Source organism: Scyliorhinus torazame, chromosome 3 (assembly GCF_047496885.1).
Source record: "Scyliorhinus torazame isolate Kashiwa2021f chromosome 3, sScyTor2.1, whole genome shotgun sequence".
Lineage (NCBI taxonomy): Eukaryota > Metazoa > Chordata > Chondrichthyes > Carcharhiniformes > Scyliorhinidae > Scyliorhinus > Scyliorhinus torazame.
Genome location: NC_092709.1, coordinates 144,871,491 through 144,884,783, shown reverse-complemented (window position 1 = coordinate 144,884,783; position 13,293 = coordinate 144,871,491). Strand labels below are relative to the sequence as shown.

The 13,293-nt window shown below is 46.0% G+C and overlaps 1 protein-coding gene across 2 annotated transcripts in view; it reads right to left on the bottom strand.

Annotated features, from left to right (window-relative positions):
- lin54 (lin-54 DREAM MuvB core complex component) overlaps positions 1-13,293 on the bottom strand; it is a 136,702-nt gene that overhangs the window by 49,758 nt on the left and 73,651 nt on the right. For both annotated transcript variants that reach the window (XM_072496350.1, XM_072496349.1), the window contains exon 9: positions 12,357-12,428. In XM_072496350.1, coding sequence (XP_072352451.1) covers positions 12,357-12,428 — 72 coding nt within the window. The remainder of the gene's footprint in view (positions 1-12,356; positions 12,429-13,293) is intronic.

Here is a 13,293-nt window from a genome sequence, read left to right as displayed (position 1 = left end):
ATTGGAACAGAGCCACAGAAAAGACAAAGTAGAAAAAGAATCGGCAACAGTTATTGGCGACATCTGACAGGATTCGACCCAGAAGTGACCGTGTCACTCCGAGAGAACCCACAAAAGCATTTGAATTAGAATCCAAATTGGCAAAGTAAAAGAAACCACAAGCGAAACCAGTATCGATCAAACCTCCAGAATTCGGAAGTGTGTAATTTGCATGCGCACTAACAAAGGGATATTAGGTAACCTCGATGGATTTTGTTGCGTGAAACGTTCAGGAGTTGCGTAAACCGGAAAATAGCTTAAGCCGTACCCGTGTTTGCACCACCGCTTTATTCCCCCTTGTTCCAAATTTCCGGGAGACAGTAGTATTTATAGGGATGGTCATGAAGGCAATGGAACGCCTAATGCATCCACAAGAGCCCGAGATCGCAGCGACCAATAGAGCAGAACAGTGTCCCGTATGGGAAGAAGAGATCAGGAAGTACCTAAAGTACCTATGGTCTGAGTTTTGCACGAATGAAGAGGCAGGTCATAGGACAGACTTGGTGGGACAGCCTGACAGAGATCCATAAGAAGAATTTGACTAAGGTTCGTAAGCCGATGGCAATCGTGTCCTGTCTGGCACAATTGCGAGGCACAGAGGAGGTCATGAAGACGCTCCGCAAGTAGCTCGAGGAGAAGGAGAAAAGTAGAGAGGGAGATTTAAGTGAATATGAGAGATTAAATGTACAGCTCCGGGAGCAGTTAGCAGCGAAGGACAAGGAAATGGATGATGTCAAGAGGGCACACCAATCCTGTCTCGCCCACCTTAGCAGCTTCTAAATCCAATATGATAAGGCCTACCAGGACACACAGCGTGCTGTACTGGTAAGAGAAGAGACAGAGAATCAGGTACAGCAGCTAAAGAAACAGTGCGAGAACCTAAAAGCAGCCCTCCGAGCACTCCACAGTTCCAACATGGAAAAGAGACAGAGGTCGGTGGACCATGCCAAATGCAGGCAGCAAATTGCAAGGTTGCAATCCCTGCTATCAGGTCAAAATGGGTTTGGAGACACCTTTGGCCCACAGCTAGACCAGGAAGACAGCCCAGATTGGCAGGAACTCAGTGAAATGGCCCAACGGTACGTAAGCAAGACCGAGAATCAAAATAGAGCCCCCCAGGCCCCGAAGAGAAAAGCACCCGCACCACCGACTGCACAGGCAGCACACAAACCAATGAACCCCATCACCACACAGCGCAGGGTGACCACGGACGACCAACCCATTATCGATCACCCAGTTATGAGACGCCTGTGAGAAGATAGATACTTTCCACCCGACATCATTTTTTCGAGTTAGTAAAACAACAAACCCTTATGTATGGTTTAGACGAGCCGGAGCAGGTTAAGCTCATAGTTATGTGCTTAGACCCCTCAGTTAGTTCAGCCCTATCCCGACCCACAAAATGTAGGAAGAGGTAGCCTCCAAGAAATGAAAACGACCATTTTAGACGCCATTGGGTTTCACAGAGGAGATCCGGTAGGCGGACTCAACCGGTGCAGGCAGAAGGGAGAGCATCCAACAGCGTTTGCTGGACGCCTTTGGATCCATTTCACTGTGGTATTCGGTGAGTTATCCTGCGCCCATTTATCAGCAGACAATACGGCCAAATGGACCCGTACGTTAGTATCCCATGCCACAGAGGCAGGACAGAAGGCTTGCGCCAATTATGACCCCTCAATGAAGTGTGGGTTCTGAAACGATTGTCCAGAGCTCGGGAACAGTCGATATAGAAAAAGACAGAGCATGAGAGAGTAGACACCACAATGAACGCAGTAAGGGCACACCAAGATCCCGCATGGGTAAATGAAGGCAGAAGTACAGCGCAACACCCCAAGACACAGGAATGCTATAATTGTGGACACGAAGGACATTACGCTCGAGAATGCAATGCCTCCCCGAAGCAGCAAAGGAATCAGCAGCCAAACGCCCCCCCTCCCGAAACAATACCCGACCCATTCACAGCGTTAGTGCCCGACCAGATAATTCGGCCACGAGTAGCACTGACTGACGCTGTTCGGGCTCCCCAACTTGGGTCTGCGATACCCTTTGGGATAAGTCCGGAAGACTGGTAGTCGCAGGCACAGTCCGGGGACACCCCGTAGAGTTCCTTTGGGACACAGGAGGGTCCCGAACCACGTTAAGCTCCTCTATCATGTTCCAGAAAGAGGTATGGCCCACTACGGATACCATTACCCTTAGTGGCTTTACAGGTCACCTCCAGCAGGGACATATCACAGCCCCTGTGGACGTACAGCTCGGTAATATTAGGACAAAACACTGTTGTTTTAGTAGACTTGCCCCAGGCAGCAGAACACATCCTAGGTATCGATTTCATGAGTACACACCTCTCATTCGACCCGTTGCATTGACAAATAATGCCCCGATTTGGCCAGTAAGAAAACCCGATGGATCATGGTGACTGACCATCGACTACAGAGAATTGAACAAAGTGACTCCCCACTGTTGCCACAAGTCTTTTACCTTGAGGGTAAAAGTTAAAACAACCCCGATAGGTATGCGAAAAAAGCCCAGCTACAACACACCCACCCTGTAAATGGCCCGTGGACAAACCTCCAATTGGATCATATTACATAAGAACATAAGAACTAGGAGCAGGAGTAGGCCATCTGGCCCCTCGAGCCTGCTCCACCATTCAATGAGATCATGGCTGATCTTTTGTGGACTCAGCTCCACTTTCCGGCCTGAACATCATAACCCTTAATCCCTTTATTCTTCAAAAAACTATCTATCTTTATCTTAAAAACATTTAATGAAGGAGCCTCTACTGCTTCACTGGGCAAGGAATTCCATAGATTCACAACCCTTTGGGTGAAGAAGTTCCTCCTAAACTCAGTCCTAAATCTACTTCCCCTTATTTTGAGGCTATGCCCCCTAGTTCTGCTTTCACCCGCCAGTGGAAACAACCTGCCCGCATCTATCCTATCTATTCCCTTCATAATCTTATATGTTTCTATAAGATCCCCCCTCATCCTTCTAAATTCCAACGAGTACAGTCCCAGTCTACTCAACCTCTCCTTGTAATCCAACCCCTTCAGCTCTGGGATTAACCTAGTGAATCTCCTCTGCACACCCTCCAGTGCCAGTACGTCCTTTCTCAAGTAAGGAGACAAAGACGGAACACAATACTCCAGGTGTGGCCTCACTAACACCTTATACAATTGCAGCATAACCTCTCTAGTCTTAAACTCCATCCCTCTAGCAATGAAGGACAACATTCCATTTGCCTTCTTAATCACCTGTTGCACCTGTAAACCAACTTTTTGCGACTCATACACTAGCACACCCAGGTCTCTCTGCACAGCAGCATGTTTTAATATTTTATCATTTAAATAATAATCCCTTTTGCTGTTATTCCTACCAAAATGGATAATCTCACATTTGTCAACATTGTATTCCATCTGCCAGACCCTAGCCCATTCACTTAGCCTATCCAAATCCCTCTGCAGACTTCCAGTATCCTCTGCACTTTTTGCTTTACCACTTATCTTAGTGTCATATTGGCCCCCTCCCCCCCTGCAGAAATGTTATAAGTATGTATTAGTGGTGATAGACACATTTACGAAATGGGTCGAAGCTTTCCCCTCGTGAACAAACACAGCCAAATCCACCGCAAAGATCTTAACAGAACAGATTTTTTACAAGATGGGGAGTCCCCCGTAGTATTGAGTCGGACCAAGGTTCCCACTTTATGGGAAGGGTCATGAAAAATGTAATGACGATATCTGGAATTAAACAAAAGTTCCACATTGCCTATCACCCACAGTCCAGCGGCATTGTGGAGCGCATGAATCGGACGCTAAAGGCCACTCTTAGGAAAATTGTGCAGCAGCACAACACAACATGGGACACAGTGCTCCCATTCGCACTGATGTTTATTAGGAACACAGTGTCGAGCTCTACAGGATATACTCCCCATACCCTCATGACCGGACGACCCATGAAGGGTACCGAATACTTATTTGGACTTGATTTGGCCAGCCCCGCAGTCACCGCCCTGACCCATGAGAAAGCAGTCCAGCACATGGTAGAGAATATTAAAGCAGCACAGCTCGCTGCAGCTGTTCGACTAGGCGCTAAACGAAAGCAGAGTACGGCCTGCTTTGACAAAACAGTACATCCGACAGAGTATACAGTCGGACAGCAAGTGATGACCACCTTGTACAACCCTAGCTCATTCCTCTCCCCTTAATTTGCAGGATTCTATTTAATTTCAGACAAAGTAAGCCCCTCGGTTTATAAAATCACGTTTCCAAACGGAAAATCAGGATGGTCCCTTGTAAATCAGCTTAAGGTTTATGGAACGCAGTGCAGCCACTTGCACCACCTCTCATTGGCGATGGCAGACAATGAGGACCCGCCCACTGACAGCCCGAGTTCCCCCTCCTCCAGCAACAGCAGTGCGTCCACAGACAAGACCTTGACCACGTCCCCAGAATCAAATTTCTCCCTGACGCTTGTTTCAACTGCTAGCGACAGCGACAGCGACAGCACTACCGAAGCTCCTGAGAGACCCGAACAAAGATCCCATGAACCAGGCCCCAGTCACTACAGGCCCAGACAGCCCCACCACGATACACTTAGCCCCTTTGAAACGATTTATCGGCCCAATCCGGAACCTGACCCGCCCCACCTGACGATAGCGACACCCCCTGACAACCTCCTATGGACCATGAAGCACTGGCACTGTGACAATTCCTGTCGCTTAACGAGAAATGACAAAATGGAACCCACATTGGCACACGCTGCGTTAGCGCGCAAACTCCATGAAAGAGTTTGGCCCCCGGGTGATGGTGACAGCTCCCACGTCTGACTCCCACCATGGTAACCCCTTTGCAAATCTTTTTGAAATGGAATCTTGAGGTGTCCAGATGATGAGAGTCAGGAACCGATGGAGATTTACGGTGTCCTGTACCCTGATGGAGCCTGCCCGCTTTTCTTACTTTTATTTGTTATTTTTAAATGTTGAATGTTTGTTCTTTATGCAACTATTTGTGTCGATCACACTGAATTTCTTGATACAGTTTATTCTTTTGGTCTCACACCAAAGTTCTTGATGCAGCCATAATTATTCGTCTGACGCCACATGGCAGTTAGTGAAACAAGTTTGTCTGGATCCCATATAGTTACAAATTCGTACCGCTCTTGGAAGGTCACTCAGGCAGTGGAGTAACGGCACTGATCCCCGCCCTGCCTGGGGACCCCCTGTACATTCGGTCAGCCAAGCCCGGGTAGTGGAGCAACAGCACTGATCACCGCCTTACCTGGGGATCCCACCCATTCTTGCCCTGCCGCGGATCATACGCACCACCCCATTCGGATACTTGTTTTCAAAACTCTTTTTCTGGTCTTTTCTGGTCCTGTGGTTTAAAGAATGCTCTTTGCCACTACTTTTGTTCTTCCCGGCAACCCTTCGGTTGCTATTTCCCCATATACTATTTACATGAAAGAAACACTTGGTTGGAAAAACAAGTTTGCAGAGGACGGAGAAATTGTCCGCCCACTCAGCTCATCGACCACAGGCTGCGAGAGTGCTCGCGCTGTGAAACAGAATTTTTTGGGGATGTCTTGTCTCCGCAAATGGTTGTTTTTAAAAAAAAAAAAAAGAGAGGGAGTCACATATGGCGACAATTATAATGGGAGAATTGACGTTAAGGAGGCACAGACGGACATACGAGATGTTAAACAACACGATTATAACAGACACTATGCTTGTTCCCTTAGAGAGATACGAAGACACTCAATGGCGAAGGAAAACCCAAAATAAGATGAAGACGACCCTGATGATCAGCATCATGATCGTCGCTGGAACAGTCCAGTTGCGCGCGTCACCCACATCTACCCCCCTCACCACACAGGCCCCGAACACGACCACCCAACACAACATCCCCAGCCCGGACACTGCACACACCCAGCCACCGATACCCCCACATGGTGTGAGAACCTCGTCAAGTGATACTCACTGCCCTACACAGTGGAAGCCTTGCTAGTAATAACCATATTGTACAGTATCGTTCAGACAATTAGATTGCGGAAATGGAGACAAAGAGCCTCCCGCTCCCCAGTATACACATTTAGAGCCCCTTTCCTCGTACTCCAGCCATCCCCACACTCTTTCTGAACCTCTTTCTTTAATAAATTCCGCAGTTGTTGTTTTTGTTAGTAAAGTTTATTTTCTGTGTACGTAAATGTTAGCGATAGGAAGAAATGTGATGCTGCTATCGGATATTTTTTGTATTGTAAGATAAGTTCTTTGATTGTAAATAGCAGCAGGAGTGTAGTCTAGTTCGAGACAGTTAGAGGTTTCCCTTTTTCTGACTGTTAAATAGCCCCTTAGAAATTCTTAGACATGTGTTGTTTAGGGAAATTAGGTAAATGTTTTTGGACCCATAGGACAGAGTAGAATAGAACCTGTCCTTGGTTAAGGGCACCCGGCATCCCAAGAGAACAAAGACCCAGTATTGTGATCCTTTCCGCTTCGCGTTGAGGATCAAAAGGACGGAGTGTAGCCATCTGGGATGGCCACTTCCAACTAGGTACAGAGCAACTCGCAAAGACTGACGGGTAAAATGGACAAGCCAAGACTCAGGCAGGCTCAGAGCCTGAAATGCATATTGGTCAGCAGAAATCCAGACGGTATCGAAACTCCGTCCCATTAGCATGTTAATCAGGCCGATTAGCATTTGACGGCCCATCTTCCCCAAAACAAAGGGCTGGTACTCAAGCAACTGGGACAGTCCCAGACATTTCGGCACCACTCCATGTCCAAGGGAAATGCAAACGGGGTCAGTGACCGCTTGGGACACGCTCAGCCATCCAGATCCCCACCCACTTATTGGTTAAGGAATCGAACGGAGTGATCAGGGATCACCCAATTAGTAAGGCCCAAATCGAAGGACCGCCCAAAGGAGCACAAAAACCTGCTGAGTATAAGAAGAAGAGTTCGCCATAAGTTCGCACTCTTTTGGCCTTGGCACCCCGGTCACGGCCACTGCCAACTGCTGCAACACCAGAAGCAAGTTCGAGTTCAACGCCCACTACCAGACGGATGAGCCCAGCTGAGCAGCAGTTACCACTTCGAACCCAAGAGATCCTGAACAGCGGCCACTGTTTCCTGGCCTAAACCGGGTGCCCGAAGTTAAGTACAGGTTGTCTTAGTAATAGGTGCAGTTGACTAGTAGTGTTTATGTTGCATGACAGATTGTATGTAAATAAAGTACCTTTGACCTTGATATAACTAACTGGTGTTTGGCTCTTTGATCGATAGCCGGTTGAAACTTGTGGTGGTATCATTTGATACCTGGTGATTCTAAGCATTCGGACATAGATAGCATAGTAGGAAAGGCAAATTCACTGATTGCCCTAACTGGAACAGAGCCACAGAAAAGACCAAGTAGAAAAAGAATCGGCAACACTGTATTGAGTGCAAATGTTCTGTGGCAATTTGCATCAAATGTGCAAGATGAAAACGTGATGTGATAGTGACTTACATTTTCCCTAGCATTAATTTGATTAATCTGAAATCTCTTTTTCATATTCATCAAAATTTATTTGAAAAAAATAATTAACCTTTTTTTAAATAAAACAAACATGCTTTAGGCTTCAGGTGCTAGGCATCCAAACATTTTTATTAAGGATATAAAGAATTTGTGGGGTGGGGAGGCAGTGGTGAGGGAAACAAGGCAGACATTGCAGATGAATCAAGTACGACCACTGCAAAATCATCAGGGATGCCAAAAGGCAATATCAGACCAAGCTAGAGTCACATACAAGCATTACATACTCTCGTCAGTTGTGGTAAAGTTTAAACAACATTCTGGGCTACAAAGCGAAGCCAAGCAGAATCTCTGGCTGCAGCGCACCCCTCCCCGATGAACTCAATGCAATCTTAAGCTCAGTTCGAACAGGAAACCATCAAACCGCTGTCAACTGCACCAGCAGACCCGGACACACCCATACCCATCATCACAGCTTCCGAAGTCAGATCGGCGTCCTTGAAAGTGAACCCTCGGAAGGCACTGGGTCCAGACGGGGTCCCTGGTCATGCACTCAGGTCCTGCACACACCAGCTGGCAGATGGGTTCACAGATATCTTCAACTTCTCCCTACTCCCGTTCCAAGGACCCCATCTGCTTCAAGACGACCACCATCATACCGGTACCAAAGAACAACCCGGCAACATGCCACAATGATTATCGTCCAGTGGCCTTGACATCGATCGCAATGAAGTGCTTCGAGGTTGGTCATGAGGAACATCAACACCATACTCACAGAATGCCTCGATCCATTGCAGTTCACATACCACCGTAACTGGTCCACAGCAGACGCCATCTCCCTGGCCCTACACTCATCCCTGGAGCATCTCGAACACAAGGACTCCTACATCAGACTCCTATTTATTGACTACAGCTCTGCCTTCAACACCATAATCCCAGCCAAGCTCATATCAAAGCTCCAAAACTTGGCTCCTCACTCTGCAACTGGATCCTCAACTTTCTGACCCATAGATCACAATCAGTAAGGATAAACAACAACACCTCCTCCATGATAGTCCTCAATACCAGGGCCCCGCAAGGCTGTGTACTTAGCCCCCTACTATACTCCCTATACACATGACTGTGTGGCAAAATACGGCTCCAACTCCATCTACAGGTTTGCTGACGGCACGACCGTAGCGGGTCGAATCTCGACCAACAACGAGTCAGAATACAGGAGGGAGATAGAGAACCTAGTGGAGTGGTGTACCGACAACAATCTCTCCCTCACTGTCAGCAAAACCAAAGAGCTGGTCATTGACTTCAGGAAGTAAAGTATTGTACATACCCCTGTCAGCATCAACTGGGCGGAGGTGGAAATGGTTGACAGCTTCAAATTCCTAGGTTTGCACATCAGTAAAAATCTGTCCTGGCCCACCCCCGTCAATGCTACGATCAATAAAGCACAACAGCACCTATACTTCCTCATGGAACTAAGGAATTTGGCATGTCCACATTGACTCTTGCAAACTTTTACAGGTGCACCATAGACAGCATCCTATCAGGCTGCAACCCAGCCTGGTATGGCAACTGCTCGGCCCAAGACCGTAAGAAACTACAGAGTCGTGAACACAGTCCAGTCCATCACATGAACCCGCATCCCATCCATTGACTGTCTACACGTGCCGCTGCCTTGGGAAGGCAGGCAGCATAATCAAAGACCCCTCCCATCCGGCTTACCCACTCTTCCAACTTCTTTCGTCGGACAGGAGATACAAAAGTCTGAGAACACGCACAAAGAGATTCATAAATAGCTTCTTCCCCGCTGTTACCAGACTCCTGAATGACCCTCTTATGGACTGATCGGATTTCTTCACACATCTTCCCGGAGTAGTACTGCACTCCTGTATGCTTCACCCGATGCCGGTGTTTATGTATTCACATTATGTATTTGACGTTTGTCCTATTATGTATTTTCTTTTCATGCTCGGAATGATTGGTCTGAGCTGCAGGCAGAAAAATACTTTTCACTGTACCTCACTTTTGATGTCAATTCATAAACATCCGTACGCTACTGAGAAGTTATGTAACTTTATGGCTAAACTGGACTAGCCTAGAATCTTCAATCATCTGCCCTTAATGCAGGCATTCTCACCAAATCATTCACCTTTTATTTACAGAAAAAGCCTGCCGCATGGTTCTCTTCAGTTCAATGGTTGCAAACATGAATGAACTGGTGTGCATCTTCTAGTCGTTTGTCACCAATCCTGAGTTCATCCTATTAAGTACCACCATGTCTTGCTATCCCTCAGCAGAGTCATCCTCCGAAAGCATGAGCAATGATGCATCCTTTTCACTGCGTCAACATGGCATTGGAGACCACGGTATAACAGTCGGGGAAGGGAATTGAAGTACAAACCAATCATGCATTTACTCTTTCTAAGATTTAGACCATTCATACAGCCACTTCAGTCATTATCTGCTCCTACATCAAATCTTCACACATCCCAACTCCTGTGACCCCGCAACTGCCATTACTTTGGATTTCCTCTCAAATATTTCCCACCTTCTCCAAGATCAATCTTTTACTTCATTAATTCCCTCCCTACTTTCCATAGGTATTCGTCCCATCCATAACAAAACTGGCACTAATCTCTATAAAACACCTTGCCTAAACTCAGTTCTCTTGAGTAGCCAATTATTTTTCCAATTAAGGGGCAATTTAACGTGGTCAATTCACCTAACCTGCACACCTTTGGGTTGTGGGGGTGAAGCCCACGCAGACATGGGGAGAACGTGCAAACTCCACACCGACAGTTACCCAGGGCTGGGATTCGAACCCGGGTCCTCAGCGCCGCAGTCCCAGTGCTAACCACTGCGCCACATGCCACCCTTTAAGTTCTCTTTAAGGTACTATCACCCTCTTTCTAAATTATCAGTCTCCTCTTCAAAGTACACACCCTCGATCCCAATGTTCTTGCAGGATCATCAATCTCCCTTTCCTCTTGAAATTCATTCTTTAAATCGTGGTGTTACTTCGATGCTGGCCATCTTCTGCATGTTCCCATTTCACCCCACCATTAACTGAAAAGCTCTCCATCACCTATAAGACCCATCCAAAGTAATGGAATACTCTGCATCCCAGAACAAGGACAGAGATAAATCAAGAGTAAAAGTTTTAAACCGGGGAAGGCAAATTTTACAAAACTGAGAAGTGATTTGGCTGAGGTGGACAGGGCAAGACTGCTAAAGGATAAATCAATGCGAAGCACGATTAAGTGAGATTCTTAGGGTACAAAGCCAACACACCCTCTTCCTCACTGCCAAATCTAGACCCCATGACTGTCTAGAAAATACAGGGGAAGATTAAACAGAAAAAGAAAGCTGATGATAGTCACGAAAAGCTCAACACTGCCGATAGCCTAGATAGAGTATAAAGGATAAAAAGTACAGGGATGAAGTAAAAAAAAAAGAAATAAGGAAGTCGAAGAGAGGGCATGAAAAAATATTAGCAAGCGAGATTAACAAAAAACTAAAAACGTTTCACTTATATATAAAGAGCAAGAGGATAGTTAAGGAAAAAGTGGGACCCCCAGATGAAGGAAGGGACTGTGCTCCAAACGTGATTCGAAACAAACCTGTTGGACTTTCACTTTTCCAAGTCACTGATTTAGAATTTAAATAGTTGGCCCCAGCACTGATCTTTATGGCACTCCCATAAGTTACACCATGCCACCCCAAAAGTGACCTGGTTACTCTCCGTTTCTATTAATTAACTGATCCTCAATCCATGCTGATATTTTAACCTCCTATTCCATGAATCTTAATCTTCTACCTCGTGTGTATCACCATATCGAATGCCTTCTGAAAATCCAAAATTGTAAATCCACACGTTCCCCCTGATAGTTACAACCCCTGAAAAGCATCTTCCCAACAGGTCAGGATTTCTCAATTCTTAAATGGCCAGTATTCCAGGGGAGAATAAATAAATCTCTTCAAAACTCTTTAAGTGTATCAGCATTGACATTGACTGGGAGGAGCTTGCTGCCAATTGTTCAAAATGGCGACAATTTATCCATCAAGTTGCATCATGCTAAGAATTCAAACATTTTGATTAGGCAGAGTGGCAGCAGAAAAGAAAAGGAGGCAAATCCTGCACTCCAGACCTCCCAACCTCACAAGATGCCCTGCACTATGTGCCCAAAGATGTGTGGGCCGAAAATCAGCCTGTTCAGTCATAAAGACCTACAACAGAAACTTGCAATCCTGAGTACATATCATTCTTGAACAGAGGGACAGCCGATGATGGCAACAATGCCCCCAAACGTCAACAGGATGTTGTCCCTGCCCAAGCATGTTGCAACTTCCTAAGTGGAGTTATCAAGACTGAGCAGTTTAGGAACAACATTCTCTATAAACGGCACAGCTGTACCACAGCCCAAAAGTTCCATGCAGACTGCATGCCTGCAATGCAAAAAATATAAAGGTACAGCAAACTTAAATGAATAGGCTAGGCGCTACAAAAAGATTTAGTGGGAATATTGCTCAAGAATGTGCTTGAAAGCTCGCAACTGCTTCACACTGGATCATTGCATCGAGCAACAAGAGGAGACTATTTTATCAGTCTGGGTTGGAAGTAAAAGCAGATGTCAGAGGTGATACATCGGCAGTTCATCACCCACTCATTATTAGATAGAGCACTTTGAAACCGACAATACATTTCACAGTACTTGATGTTGCAGCATGGGTTGGGTGCATTTGAGTAAAACAATATGAAAATTGGACATCAGCGTTTGGCAGCATGACTGAAAACATCTCACTTACAGCTTGAGGCACTGAGATTTTGTACAATTACAAGGTTTCCTAGGCCGTGATCCAGATTCTGATGCTGATGACCTATGTAAAAGAGAAAGAGATGGAGACAAAGATGAGAGAAAAATCAAGTTCTGTGAAGTGGCTGATGAACACCTCAACCCATCCCAGTAGAAGAGAACTCCATCGTCACTGAACTTTGTTTAGGCCACATTTACATATGTACATAGTTCTGATTTATCATAAAATGAACATAGATACACTGGAGAGTGAAAAAAAGATTTACATGGATGAGACCAGAACTCAGGAAGGGATGAACAAGCTGGGTCTCTTTTCTTGAAGAGAGAAAGCCAAAGGATGGACTTATAATGGTCTTTAAAATTGTGATAGCTTTTTAAAATAGGTAGAGAGAATGTTGCTACTGGGGATAAGCAAAACCCATGGCCATCAATATAGGAGAATCACCAAGAAATCCATTAGGGAATACAGACCATAAGACATAGGAACAGAATTAGGCCACTTGGTCCATTGAGTCTGCTCCGCCATTCAATCATGGCTGATATTTTCTCATCCCCATTCTCCTGCCTTCTCCCCATAACCCTTGATCCCCATATTAATCAAGAACCTATCAATCTTTGTCTTAAAGACACTCCGTGAATTGGCCTCCATAGCCTTCTGCGGCAAAAGTTCCACAGATTCACCAACCTCTGGCTGAAGAAATTACTCCTCATCTCTAAATTAAAGGAATGTCCGTTTAGTCTGAGGTGGTGTCCTCTGCTTCTAGTTTTTCCTACAAGTGGAAACAGCCTCTCCACGTCCACTCTATCCAGGCCTCGCAGTATCTTGTAGGTTTCAATAAGATCCCCTCTCATCCTTCTAAACTCAAACGAGTACAGACCCAGAGTCCTCAACCGTTCCTCATACGACAAGTTCTTCATTCCAGGGATCA